Consider the following 14,688-nt stretch of genomic DNA (forward strand, 5'->3'; position numbering starts at 1 on the left):
CGCAATGGCGCCTCCGCAGCGGGTTCGGGTGTTGCGGTGCTCCTGTTGCCGCCTCTTCCAGGCGCACCAGGTGGGGCCTCCTCCTCCTCAGAGCACGGGGATGGCGAGCAGGACGAGGTGGGGTCGCTGGGGGGCCAGACCTCCTCCCCCAGGCTGGGCGAGGTCTCGTGCGGTTGCGGGGTGTGTGTCTGGGTCCCGGACAAATGACGATGTCTGTCCTGAGAACTAGGTTTTATTGATGTCGCTTCTCGATAACGTTGTTCTGGGCTTTTTTCGTTTTTTGCTTGGTGGTTGTAAGATTCGCAGAAACCAGCCAATGGTTTCTGCCGAGGCGGCCTCGTGAATTCTATCTGGCCGGTGGTCGGGCACACCAGGTTGGGGGTAGAGGATAGCCTCCTTTATGCAGAGCCTAGCCCCCAAAATGGCTCCTTCTTCATTTAAATACAAGGGAAATGATAGTTTTAAAAACTGAGGCACGACTGGGCACCCCTGCTGGCACTCTTTGGCTCTGCCCGTAGTGAGGGCCTCGACGCCTATTCAGAGTGTAAATAATCTCGCGCCTTTAAACAGGATAATCGAAGTTTCTAAAACGTAATGCTTCCCTGACTCAAAACGTAAAATAGGGGATGTCACTTAACCTGTTCTTTCCTGAATCACGTTCCGTCTCCCTGCTTGATGCTGTCAAGGCTGTCATTGTATCCGCTTCTGGTAGTCCCCTGCTAATCTGCTGTGCCCTGAAGAAGGGTAGCATCAAATTGCATACAAAATGTATGTACAAACATACAAAATGTATGTTTAAAAGCCAGTAAGAGGCTGGGTATGCACCTGTAAGTTCGCTGTGACTTTGTAAGGGTCATTTTAGGGGCTTAGAAACTTTTTACTTACTTCATTGTTTTGGTTCTAGGAGTTGAGAATAAATGGGAATCATTTCCACTTTTAAATTATTATATATATAATGTAGTTCGTGTTCTCATGGTCACTTTCAACTCTGAGAAGTGATTTGAAGCCAAGTGGGAAAAGTGGGTTAACAGTTTAATTCCAAGTCGGCTGTGTATCAGGCAGTTTAACACATCTCATTTAATTTCAACAGCTTCTGAATTCTGTATCTTCATTCCCCAGAGCTAGCCAGTTACTGTGTGTCCTTCCAGAGCTTTTATTATTTTTTTAATGCATTTCTTACTTGCATATGTACCTGTAGAAGATACACAGTATTTTTATGGTGTTTGAAGATAGATGCTGAGAAGTAGAATCTTAGGATATACCCACTTAAATTTGTAATAGATGCTGCTTGTCCTCCTTAGAATCCTTTTAGGTACTTCCCCAAAAGCCCTGATAGTTTTTGTATTAGGATCATATTAATCATGTTAATTTTTATGAATCAACCGAGACATCTTTGTGATGTTAAGCATGGCATTTCATTCCATCTCTTAAAACAGTTTTGGTGCCCCTTGATAACATTTTCTTTGTTGCCTTTACAAATGGATTTATTTCTTTAATTATCTCTTCTAAGTAGATGTTTGCTTATAAGCTATATTAATTTTTGAAGATATATTAATTTTCTACCTAGCCCCTATATTAGATTGTCTTACTGGTTTTAGTAGTTTTTCATTTAGTTATCTTGACTTTTAAAGAAATAAATCATATCATCCATAAATAAGGATTGTTTTTTTTTTCCTTTCCATTTTCATACCTCTTGCTATGTCCTCTTTTCCAAGTCTATCAGTTAGTACATCCAGAAAAAAATGGTAAATAATAGTGCAGATCCTTGACTTGTTCTTGACTTTCATGGGAATGCTGGTGGTGATTCTGCAGCTTTAGAGCTAGATGTAAGGCATTTTATTATGTTAAGAGAGAATCCACCTAGTCAGATTTATCAAGAATTGAAATATCATGGAATTTTTTTTTGAGAATCACATATAGTAGAGATCTAATTTGATTTTGTTTCATATGGATAGCCAGTTTTCCAGAACCACTTATTAGTCTCTTCTTTCTTCACCTTTATAATATACTAAATTTTCATACATGTGTTGGTTTGTTTCTGGACTCTTTATTCTTTTCCACTGATCTCTTTATTATTTCTGATCTAGTTCAACCTGTTTCAAATAATTACTTTAGCTATAATTCTGAAATTTCATTGTAGGTGAAAAAGAGTCTCAAATGGACATGCAAAGCTTGTGGAGAGAAGCAGTCATTTTTGCGGGTGAGTCCCAAGCAGCAAAGTGTCTAATACCCATACCAGGAAGCAGGTGGGACGCAGCCCTGCAGAAACATATTTCTCATGGAACCCAGTGTTCCATTATTGGCTCAAGTTCATTGGATATAGCGCTCCTGCTCCCTAAGATCATCTTCCTTCAGGAAGCGAAATGAATGGAGCAGTGCCTGGAAAGTTACCTTCCTTTTTTTATTCAGTCAGTAAGTATTTACTGAGTAACTTCTGTATGCAGGCATGGGACACAATGGAAGGTAAGACCATGTTGTTAATTGCCTTCACCGATCTGCTGTTGTGGAACAGGATGAGAAACTAAAACACACACATGTAAATTAAAACTAGACTGAGCAAAATGAGAGGAAAGTACAGGGGTCTGTAAGAAGATAACTGAGTAATCAGACCTAACTGGGGATGGGCAGACAGCTGTTGGTAGATGCAGGGGTGTGAGAGGGGCCAGGCAGGTTGTGAAGGAAGTCAGGAGATGAAAGAGCATGTGGACTGAGGGGAGCATGTTGTAAATGCTCTTATTAGCCCAGTTTTTTCACCCAGCATCACAGTTCTTTTCAAGTCCATACTTAGCGACCCACTTGATCTCTAATATCACAGGGTCCTCATTGAGCCCATTGTTCACCTGCTCCAGCCCTTGATGCCACCTCTCCAGCCTCATCTCATCATTCTCCTCCTTCAGCCATAGGGGCTTTTCCTTCTGACCTTGAAACAATCCAAATCTGCTTCCCTCTTAGGGCCTTTGTGCTCATTGTTGGGGCTTCCCCTAGTTAATCTCATTACCCTGATCAGAAATATAGGCAAGTATGTTTATGTGAGTATTGTCCATCTGAGACTGTAAATTCCATGGGAAGAGAGGGTTTGCCTATTTTACTTATATACCCTTTTTAAAAAAGTTGAAGTATAGTTGATTTACAATATTATGTTAGTATCAGGTGTATAGCAAAGTGATTCAGTTATACATATTTTTTTTCTTATTTTCCATTATAGTTTATTATAAGAAATTGAATGTAGTTCCCTGTGCTATACAGTAAATCCTTGTTGTTAATCTATTTTATATAGTGTGTATCTGTTAATCCCATACTCCTAATTTATTCCTCTCTCCTTCTTCCCCTTTTGGTAACCATAAGTTTATTTTCTATGTCTGTGTGTTTCTGTTTTGTAAATAAATTCACTTGTATTATTTTTTTAGATTCCACATATAAGTGATATCATATAATATTTGTCTTTGTCTGACTTGCTTCACTTAATACGATACACTCTGGGTCCATCCTTGTTGTTGCAAATGGCAATATTTCATTCTTTTTTATGGCTAATATTCCATTATATATGTGTGTGCGTGTGTGTGTCTATACACACACACACACACATACATACACCCCATATCTTCTTTATCCACTCATCTGTTGATGGACACTTATATACCCTTTTTTGTATGTTTTGCTGATGGACTCTTGGCACCTAGCACAGTGCCTGTCACATAGTGTTTGCTCAAGTAATGTTTGTTGAATGAGTTAAGTGACAAACCCCACACTGATGGGCATTTAGGTTGATTTTAGTTTTCATTGTTATGAACAACTCTGCAATGAAGCTTCTTACAAATACCTCTTTCTTCACTTGACCAATTATTTCCTTAGGACGAATTCCTAGAAGTTAAATCAGAGGAATTCTTTTGACCAAGGTTCTTTTAGTTACAAATAATAGGAAAAAAACACTTCAGCAAAATTTAAAATGTACTGGCAAGGTAATGGGGTATCTTGGGGGGATCCAAGGAAGGAGCTTCATTCTTGACCCCTTGAAGAACCAACCCCAAGAACTGAAAAGCTGCCAACAACACAAGCATCATCTTTTCCCTCCCTTCTCCTCCCTTCACCCAGTTTCTCCCTATACCTTCCTCCCTCTCTCCCTATCTCCTCTCCTTCCCTTCCTCTCTGTTCCCAGTTCAAAGTAACATACTCTACTCACAGACCACAGAATCTCATTTCAAACCAACTGGAATAGCTGAGTCCCAATTATAAACTCCTGGGAGAAACAATCTGATTGACCTGGTTGATTCAGATGTCCACCACTGGTCCAGTCAGTTGGGATGGGTGGGAGTGGGGACAATTTGGTCATCTGTCAGTAAGTGTAGCTGCTGAGGCCTACCTTGAGATTGGGTCTCAGAAGGCAGGGGCTGGCTCATAGCTAGTGACTTCTGCTTGTTTTAGATGTCAGCATGTATTTCTGAATTCCTGAGGAAGCTTTGCCTTCCTCTCAGCACCCCCATGCTTGTGCACTGGTATATGGCTTATGACTGACTAGGCCACAGTAATGAACAGACACCAAAATTGTGGTGGCTTAACGCAATAGAAGTTGTTTCTCTTGCTCTTTTAACACTCCTGGGAGAGATTGAGATCAGCAGGACAGCTGTCCTTGGTATGGTCATCCGGGGACCAAGGCACCTGTAATCTTGAGGTTCTGTTATTCCCTGAGGCTTGTCTCCCACTGCCTCTTGTCCCGCAAAGGAGCAAGATCAGGGAGGAGCCACCCAGGAAGGATCTGGAAGTGGCTTACATTCCACTGGGAAGAACCTAGTCTCATGGCCACACCTGACTGCAAGGAAGACTGGAAAATGTAGTCTAGTCTGCCCCAGATGAGGGGAGAATGCATTTCAGTATTCAGGCAGCAGTCTCTGCTATGCAGGAGAGCATGCACCCTACCAGTTATGCCAGACATAAGTTGTCAGTCATTTTAGAATTTTGTTTTTCAATTTATTGTGTGGACGTATAGTTGAGTTACAATGTTGTGCTAATTTCTGTTGCGCAGCAAAGTGATTCAGTTTTTTATTTACATATATGTGTGTGTGTGTATATATATATACACACACACACACATACACATCCTTTTTCATATTTTTTTCCATTATGGTTTATCACAGAATATTGAATGTAGTTCCCTATGCTATACAGCAGGGCCTTGTTGTTTATCCATTCTATATATAATAGTTTGCATCGCTAATCCCAAACTCCCAATCCATCCCTCCCCCAGCCCACTCCCTCTTGGCAACCATAAGTCAGTTATCAGTCTTTTTAAACTTTGCCTTTCCCCTCTCCAGTTCCTTTCCTCCCATTCTCACTTGAACTTTCCCCAGATGGGATTTCACTCCCCACCAGTCCGCTAAAATTGCTCATGTCAAAGTCAGCAGTGGTCTCTATGTTGCTAAAAATAATGGTTGGTTCTCAGTCCTCAAGTGACTTGACTTATTGGTGGCATTTGTCAGAGTTTGTCACTTCCTCCTCCTTGAAGCATTGTCTTCACTTGTACTTCTAGTCATCCTGCTCCTGGTTTTCCTCCTATCTTCCTGGCTGTGTTTCAATCCTCTTTGCTAGTTTTTTCCCATCTCCTCATCTTCTAAACCTTAGAGTGCTCTGGCACTCAGTTTTTGGACCTCTTGTCTAGCTACACTCATTCCCTTGGTCATCTGAGATGAGACAATCTGACAATTCTCAAATGTCCATCTCAGACCCCAGACCTGCCCCTGAACTTGTGTATGCTTCCAACCACTTACCGCTCTCCTGGATATCTAAGAGGCATCCCAAACCTGTATCCCAGAACGAAGCCCTCACCTTACCCTCACCAACCTGCTCTTCCCACAGTCATCCCCAACTCTTAAGAGTGCCAAGTTCCTCTTTCTAGTTGTTTGGGCTAAAAACCTTGAACTCATCCCTGACTTCTCTTTTTCTTTTACACTCTTCATCTGATCCATCAGCAAATTTTGTCAGCCCTACCTTCAGGATATACCCAGACTGTGCCCACTTGCTACCACAGTGGCCTGAGTTGCCTCAGTATTTGCTGCAACCTCCTGACTGGTCACCTGCTTCTGCCATACAGTCTTAGCACCACAGCTGCAGGGTCCTACTGAAACATATGCAAGATCATGTCAGACCTCCCAGGTTAGAGCAACATTCATGCTCCTACAGACAGGGCCAGGTTGGGGCAGGGGGCCCCTTTTCAAAAGCAGAAAAAAAAATGCTATTAAAGGTACTAGAATATTAAGCTTTTCCTTTCTTTCATGGTCTCCTGACTTTTCCTGATGTCTTTTATTTACTAGTTTTAAAATTTACTATTTAATATCTTCCTGTGTCAAGAAAAACTAACATTTAAAATTGTGCAGCACCATTTATATTGTGCAACACCAGTTATAAATGCAAAGACCATTTAGTACATATGTGGAACATATGCAGAATAATATAAGAGCATTTGGTGTATACGTAGAATCATCAAAATTGCACAGTTTTTATTTTGTAGCTCATACATGCCTACATATTTCATTCCTACCAGAACAGTGGAGATGTTGCACAAAATTAACTATTTTTACTTCACTGCTTGATACACGCACATTCTACCCATACTCTCAACCTTTAGCTCACTGATGAGTAAGGAAGTACTGAGAGGAAAAGGAACTGGGAAAGATTGCCCTATCTTTCACTTTTTTTTCTGTGTTATTATTTTCAGCATAGGCTATTCCAGGGAGGTAACAGGAGTAAGAAAAGATATGACACGTTTCCTTGGTTGTTCATGTTTTTTAGAATACCCTTGCCTCCTTTCTGCAACTGAAGCAAGTTCTGATTCCAGTGGAAAGCCTGGCCTCTCAGGCTGAGGTTGCCCCCCACGTACTTTTGTTGTACTTTACTTTGTGAGAAAGTTCTAATGAGGAAAAAAATAAGTAATAAATGTTCTCTTTTTGGGAAAAAAAAAAAAGACTTGTACACACCATCTGAACTTGGAGTCTCACTGAACTCCCACACCTTGTGAGTTCACTGCAATTCTGTGCTCCTCAGTCATCAGGCGTGCTGTATGTAAAAGCAGTGACGAGAAACAGTGGACACATTTGGTGTCCACAACTCACAAACATGCTTCATTATCTCATCACACTTTACTTACACAATACAAGTTCAATGATTATTAAGAATTTCAAGATGGAGACAGCAGAGCAGATCTCATGCCTATAAGGCTGACTCTGCCTGTAACGGGGCCTACACTCTCAAACCTCATCTCCTACCATCTTCCCCCTAGACCATTCAGCTCCAGCCACTTGGCCTCCTCACCGTTCCTCCAAAATGCCAGGCTCAGGGTCTTTGCACTCCTTTCCGTTTCATTGCTTCTGCTGAATGTTCTTCCCCTATGTATCTACGTGGCTTGTTTCTGCCTATCTTCCTATTTTGTGCTCAGATGTCACCCTCTCAGTGATCCACTCATTGACTTCTTGAACACACATATAAAATTGTCTACTGTGTCCACACTCTGCCCCACCCCGCTTCATTGCCTTACTTTCCTCAGAAGCACTTCTCACCATCTGATGGACATATAGGTGACTTATGTGCTTATTATCTGTCTATTCTCACTACAGTGTGAGCTCCATAATGACAGTAGTGTTTGTCCATTCCTGTATTGTGTTGTCCTTACCTAGTTCAGGGCCTGGCACATAATAGCTGCTTAATAAATATTTATTGAACAAATGAGTGACTGCTAAGTGAAAAAATGTATCTCATCTATTTTATATTATTTTGATTATGAGTGAGTGAGGTGTATCATTTCATATGTTTATTGGCAATTTGCGTTACTTCTCTTCTGAATTTCTTATGTTCATTAACCAATTTGTGTGGGATTTTGGGTTGAGTTTAGCTTTGATATATAAAGTTCAGGGTGATGGTGGGCAGCCAGATAGACTGAAACTATTAGTCCCTGAGACTGTTAGTTTGTAAATCACTGCAGAAACAGCAATCATTGTTTGGGTTCCTGCATGGTGCTTTGGGCCTTGCGAACTACAGTTTTATCCTCCCTGGGTTGCAACTCTAATGGATCTATTTCTCAGCATTCTATCAACACTTTTTAAACTTGATATTTTTGTTTGTTTGTTTGTTTCTCAGGCTTACGGTGAGGGCTCTGGTGCTGACTGTAGACACCATGTCCAAAAATTAAATCTGCTGCAGGGACAGATTTCAGAGATGTCACTCAGGTATAGTAATTTGAGGGAGGCATGGTTATCTTGCTCTGTTTTTATCTTGATTGGATGGTGGAAGTCTATGACGGAGAAATCCCTTAGAGTTCCATGTCTTACAATATGGCAATTAGATATTGAACAATCTTCCCACTGAAATTAATTTAAAATGCCAGCCACAGTTTTTTGATTTTTGGTTTTTTTTTTTTTTTGTGGTACGCAGGCCTCTCACTCTTGTGGCCTCTCCCGTTGCGGAGCACAGGCTCCGGACGTGCAGGCTCAGCGGCCATGACTCACGGGCCCAGCCGCTCCACGGCATGTGGGATCCTCCCGGACCGGGGCACAAACCCGTGTCCCCTGCATCGGCAGGCGGACTCTCAGCCACTGCGCCACCAGGGAAGCCCCCAGCCACAATATTTTAAGTGCACTGAAGAGATGACAAGAAGGTAAGTAACCATCAGAGGCCAAAAATGAAGCAAAAGCCAAAATCCAGAGAATAAGCAGCTGGGCTGCTGAGGCGATTGAAACCTGTTGCCCTTCAGCTTCCATGCATCTGGGAGGGAAGCAGGAGACAAAGACAAAGCTGAGGGTCTGTTCACTGTGGGAAGGTCCATAGGAGACCACCACATAAAGCTGAGTCCCCGAAGGACTACACCCTCAGCATTCAAATGAACTAGAAATGCACCCCCTCCATAGCAGGGACCCAGCCTGTGTTGACCTTGGCACTGACTGAAGAAGGGAAATACTGCTCCAGGATTTTATAAGCACAAGGAATCTGTCACATGGCCTTTAAGCCTTTTACACATGCTGTGTGAAAAGTCTCAAGCTGAGAGCTTATTTTTAAATTGTCCCAGGAACAGAGGTAAATGCAGCTCCTTTTTGGAGCAATACATCTTCAACCCAGGTATCAAAGAATTCCCACATATAAAGTTCCAAGGAGCATATACCCAAACTTAAAAATCATTTAACTTAAGGAAGTATGTCACCATGAGCAAGACAGCAGAAATGACAGAAAAGTCAGACCCAAAAAGAGTTCAGAATACATAATATTTCATGTTTAATATATTTAATGAAATTAAAAGAGGGGGGTTGCTAATATGAGGAGCAAGAGACTTTTAAAAATAACCAGTTTTTTAAAAAAACCAAAAAGTTTGTAGAAATGAAAAGTATAGTCATTGAAATTAAAAGTCTAGTGGACCATTAAACAGATCAAGTGCAACTGAAGAGAGAATTAGTGAAATGGAAGACCAATCTAAAGAAATTAATCACAGTGCAGCACAGAAAGACAAAAAGGTGGAAAATATAAGTTCAGAGACATGAGGGATACAGAGAAGAGTTCCAGCAGGAGATAATAAAGAGAAGGGGACAAAGGCAATATTTGCAGGGAAATGAACAGAACATTTTCCAGAATCAAAGGGCTTACATTCTTAGATTAAGGAAACACAGTAAATCCCAATCTAGATGAAAACATTGTGTATGTAGGAAATCCTAATGAGCCTATCTATACAAAAGCTACTAGAACTAATAAGTTAATTTAGTAAGATCACAAGGATACATGGTCAACATACAAAACTAGATTTTATTTTTATATAAATGCAGTGAACAGTTGGAAAATAATTTTAAAAATCAAATACCATTTATAATACCATCAAAAAATAAAGGGGCTTCCCTGGTGGCGCAGTGGTTGAGAGTCTGCCTGCATCGGCTGAGAGTCCGCCTGCCGATGCAGGGGACACGGGTTCGTGCCTCGGTCCGGGAAGATCCCACATGCTGCGGAGCGGCTGGGCCCGTGAGCCATGGCCGCTGAGCCTGCGCGTCCGGAGCCTGTGCTCCGCAACGGGAGAGGCCACAACAGTGAGAGGCCCGCATACCGCAAAAGAAATAAAAAATAAAAAAATAATAAAATGAAATAAAATACATAGGGATAAACATAACCCAAAAATGTGCAAGAAATTTTCAGTAAAAACTATAAAACATTGCTGAGAGAAATTAAAGAAGATCTAAATGAAGAAATATGACACGTTCATGGATTGGAAAACTCAATATTGTTAAGATGTCAGTTCATCCTAAATTGATCTGTAGAGTCTGCCATTAGGTTCCAATCAAAATTCCAGCAGTTTTGTTTTTTTTTTTAAGAAATTGACAAACTGATCCTAAAATTTATATAGAAATGCAATTGCCAAAACAATGCTGATAAAGAACAAAACTGGAGGACTTCTACAGCCTGATTTCAAGATTCACTATAACACTATAGCAATCAAGATGATAGTGTGATTTTGGTGAAAGACTAGATATATAGATAACATCAGAAGGCAAATGAAGGGATTTCCCTGGTGGTCCAGTGGTAAAGAATCCGCCTTATGCAGGGGACATGGGTTCGATCCCTGGTCAGGGAACTAAGATCCCACATGCCGTGGGACAGCTGAGCCTGTGCACCACAACTACTGAGCTCACACGCCTCAACTAGAGAGCCTGTGTGCTGCAAACTACAGAGCCCACATGCCCTTGAACCTGCGCGCCACAGCTAGAGAAGAGAAAACACGCACACCACAACTAGAGAGAAGCCCACGTGCCACAACTGAGACCCGACACAGCCAAAAATAAATAAAATAAATAGAGTCAATGAAGGATGAAAAAAAAGCAAGTGAATAAACAAATAGTGGTATTTCCGTACAATAGAATACTACTCAGCAACAAAAACAACATGGGCAAACCTCAAAAACATTGCTAAGTGAAAGAAATCAGACACAAGAGACCACACACTATAGGGATGAGTGGTATTCTGGGGAGGGGGAATCACCTACAAAGGCATATAAGGGAACCTTGGGGTGATGACAATTTTCTATATCTTGCTAATTATATCTCAGTAAATTTTTTTTCTATATCTTGATGGGAGTAATAGATTCAAAGATAAAATTTACCAAACTCATCTAATTGTACACTTAAATTGTTACATTTTAGTGTATATTAATTATAAATTATACCTCAATAAGTTAATTTTAAAAGACAAAAAAAATCTGCCCTTAGACACAACAACATAATGAAATTGCAGAACATGGAAGACAAAGGGAAGAGTTGAAAAGTAGCTGGAGAGAAGAGAGATCACCTACATAAGAACAGTAGACACCCAGCTTCTCAGGGGTAACATTAGAAGCGAGAAGACAGACCATTAACCTTCATATTGCTGAGAGATGTTCTGGAGTTGATGGAGTTGAGTTCCTGAATCATAGTACGGTGAGCAGAGTTCTGGCTAGTAGCTGGTAGGACACTGCTCAACTGGACATTGGAGTATCGACCATGTGGCACGGTAGGCAGTTCATATGCGTGATCTTATTTCATCTTCCTCATCACCCTGTGAGGATAATTGGCTTCTGTTTACAGATGAAGAAACTGAAGTAGAGGTGCCGACATTTGGTAGAGTTGGGGTTCTCATTGTATTTCTCTAGAGAGAGCTCCAATCTGATCATGTGATGTAACAACCCTGTCTGACATGGGTGGATGTGGCTTTGGTGCTAACCTTCAGTCCTTGCACTATGAATGTTTTCACTGGCCATCCAGCCCTACTCGAGGCTGCAAAGGTTCCGGCTCCTCACTCTGCTTTATGTGGTAAAAGAGCCCTGCTGTCCCTGGGAGGCTGGATGAAGTCACTATGACACATCAAGCTCAGTAAAATGCCTTCTCTTGTAGTGGTTGAGATATAATACAACTGTAAAGACACTCATATGACCCTATGCAATGGGGACATCTCCATTGCTAATGGGAGGGACTCTGTGCTGTCAGAGTTCAGCTGACATTAGTCTCTGTGTTCAGGCACTGAGCAGGGCACATGCACACGTATTGTCTTATTTATCTTCACAGTGACCCTTGCAATATTATCCCCATTTGTAAATAAGGAAACTGGGATACAGTGATATACCCAGAATCACGGTCAGTGACAGCCAGTCATTGGCAAAGCCATGATGCAAACTCTGGTCCTCTGGGTTAAGAGTGCCACTTCTGCCCTGTGTCACTTTTCCTCTTGTTCCAAGTAACAGATGGTCCCTCTGCCTTCTGAACTGCTGGAAGATTACAAATCACATCAAAACAACAGAGATAAGTTCTAAGTTCCCCTAAACAGGCTTTGATATCCACATCAAGTTCGTGCATCTTGCCGTTCCCATCTTCATTGTCCTTCATCTTCCTGGTCATTTTACAAAAGACAACTGTACAATCTTTCCCTAAGGTCTCTGGAAGAATCCATAAATGCCGATGAGGAGGAAAATGCACGTCCTCGGCAGGCTGTGCCTGCAAGCCTGCAGGTAAGCCAGCAGCACCACCTCGGCCCAGATGCCTGAGCCAGCTCTGTCACAGAGGGGGGTTCCATTTATTCATTCATTCCTCATTTCTTCAGCAAACGCTTGTTGATGTTACCGAATGATGAGCACTTGGCTTAAAGCTACAGGGAACTCAAAAATGAATAAACCTATCCCTTTCATATGTGTGGAGACAGCAGTGTAAAATAATTACAATACTGTGAAAAGAGCTTTTTCTTCTGGCCGCTTGGTGAATTCTTCTGAACTTAGCTTGAACTTCACCTCCTTGTGCTTCTCCCCTTGTCCCACAGCACTCTCAGCACACTTGTGGTAGGGAAGGCATGCTGTTGTAAAGTGCCTGGGTTTCCATGTTCCCTTTCTCCAGACTGAGCCCCACAGCAGGGCTCACATCCAGTTGTTCATTCCCAGGGCCTGGTTAAAGTAGGTACTCAAACAGTATTTGGATGGGCAGTTGCATGTAAGAGCTTGAGTGACTGAGTAGGTGACGCCATTGGTACATCCAAGATGCCATGGGTACACGGAACACTGTGTCCTGCCAGGGACGGGGGGAGTGGGAACAACTGACAGCCTCCCTGGCAGAGCCCCACCTCTGCTCACAGAATCACACTGGCAACGCCCGCTTTCCAGGTGCTCTTCATATTTTTATTATATCAATAAATAGGGGAGATGCTCGTAAGCACACTAACACATCAGCTCTTGCATATTTGGGTCTATACTTCCAGTTTCTTTACTTACAGACTTAATCTTTCATCATTCCTTCTGTAAGAAACACTTGTTTGCATCCTGGAATTTTCACTTACATCATATCTTCTATGTTGCTATATAGCTTTCAATTCTTTTCATTTCTAAAAAGTACCTACAGAATATAGTGGATATGGCAATATTTATTCCCTTATTGGGCATTTAGGATGTTCGCAAACTTTTGCTACTATAAATATTTGCTATTATTTGTAACACCTTGAACATCTTTATGCCTTTGTCTTCATTTGGAACTACTGGGCCAGGGAGTGTGGACATTTGCAAAGTTCTTGGTAAAGTTCTTGTGACCTGCAGCTTTCCCAAAGTGTGTGCCAGTGTGCTCCAGTCAAGATATCTGTCTCCCATTACCTTCCAATCAAATTCCTTTGCTGGTGACAGTGTAGACATGGGTCCTGAGGCCCTTAGGCCTCACAGTTGCACTGGAGATTTTCAGTAAAGGTGTCTGCTTTCCAACTCTGAGAATAAACTTACTTCCCAATCCTGTAGGAAAAACTCCAGCCCTCAAAGAACCGCTGGCTGAAGTATCTGGAAAGGGACTCCAAAGAACTGCAGCTGGAAGAAGGAGGAGTGTGTTTCAACAGACAGCCCTCATCCAAGAGAGAGAAGCCAGACCCTCCCTTCAGTACAGGCCTGCCTAGGAAAAGGTGCCAAGCTAGTAGCTAATCCAGCCCTCACCCATGCCCACCTTGCTGACCTACGGTTGGGGGTACTGACGAGCAGCTTCCTGTGGTCAGCAGGAAGCCTGAGGGATGTGAGCCAGCAGGCGCCATCACCGCAGGCCCTCTGGCGTGGCCAGGTACCAGGTGCAGCCAGTGCAGAGGTGAGGGCTAGGCAGGATTCCAGTGGGGGTGCCTTTTATGATGCTCCCTTAATTCTGAACATCTAGACTGCACTGACCTCAGGGAAGAGCTTAAGGGCAAGGTTGAGAAAGTGAAGTGGGGCCAGAGAAGCCAACAGGCCTGGGAACCTTTAGCTGAGAGCAGGAAAGACCTGACTTTCATGGGTCTCTACTCCAGTCTTAATCTGCATTTCAGTGAGTTTTCTTTCTTTCTTTTTTTTTTTTTAAAGATTTATTTATTTATTTTTGGCTGCATCTGGTCTTGGTTGCAGCACTCGGGATCTTCACTGAGGCATGCAGGATCTTTCATTGTGGCACCCGGGCCCTTCATTGTGGTGCACGGGCTTCTCTCTAGTTGTGGCATGTGGGTTTTCTCTTCTTTATTTGCAGCATGCAGGTTTTCTCTCTGTAGTTGTGGTGCACAGGCTCCAGGGTGTGTGGTCTCTGTAGTTGTGGCGTGCGGGTTCCAGAGCGCGTGGGCTCTGTAGTTTGCGGCGTGTGAGCTCAGTACTTGTGGCGTGCGGGCCTACTTGCCCCATGGCACATGGGGTCCTAATTCCTGTGTCCCCTGCATTGGAAGGCG

At 42.4% G+C, this 14,688-nt stretch overlaps 1 protein-coding gene across 4 annotated transcripts in view; it reads left to right on the forward strand.

Annotated features, from left to right (window-relative positions):
• The window catches only part of MRNIP (MRN complex interacting protein), an 18,022-nt gene continuing 3,334 nt past the window's right edge, over positions 1–14,688 (forward strand). For 2 of the 4 annotated variants that reach the window (XM_029216563.1, XM_029216565.1), the window contains exons 1-5: positions 1–70; positions 2,141–2,200; positions 8,125–8,213; positions 12,418–12,493; positions 13,754–13,911. In XM_029216563.1, the coding sequence (XP_029072396.1) occupies positions 5–70; positions 2,141–2,200; positions 8,125–8,213; positions 12,418–12,493; positions 13,754–13,911 (449 nt within the window). In that variant the 5' untranslated portion in view covers positions 1–4. Of the gene's footprint in view, positions 118–2,140; positions 2,201–2,381; positions 2,413–8,124; positions 8,214–8,418; positions 8,642–12,417; positions 12,494–13,753; positions 13,912–14,688 lie in introns of those variants that run through there. The other 2 variants (XM_029216564.1, XM_029216566.1) reach the window with 2 other exon arrangements.

This window comes from Monodon monoceros, unplaced genomic scaffold (genome assembly GCF_005190385.1).
Source record: "Monodon monoceros isolate NGI ecotype Baffin Bay Population unplaced genomic scaffold, NGI_Narwhal_1 Super_Scaffold_12, whole genome shotgun sequence".
Lineage (NCBI taxonomy): Eukaryota > Metazoa > Chordata > Mammalia > Artiodactyla > Monodontidae > Monodon > Monodon monoceros.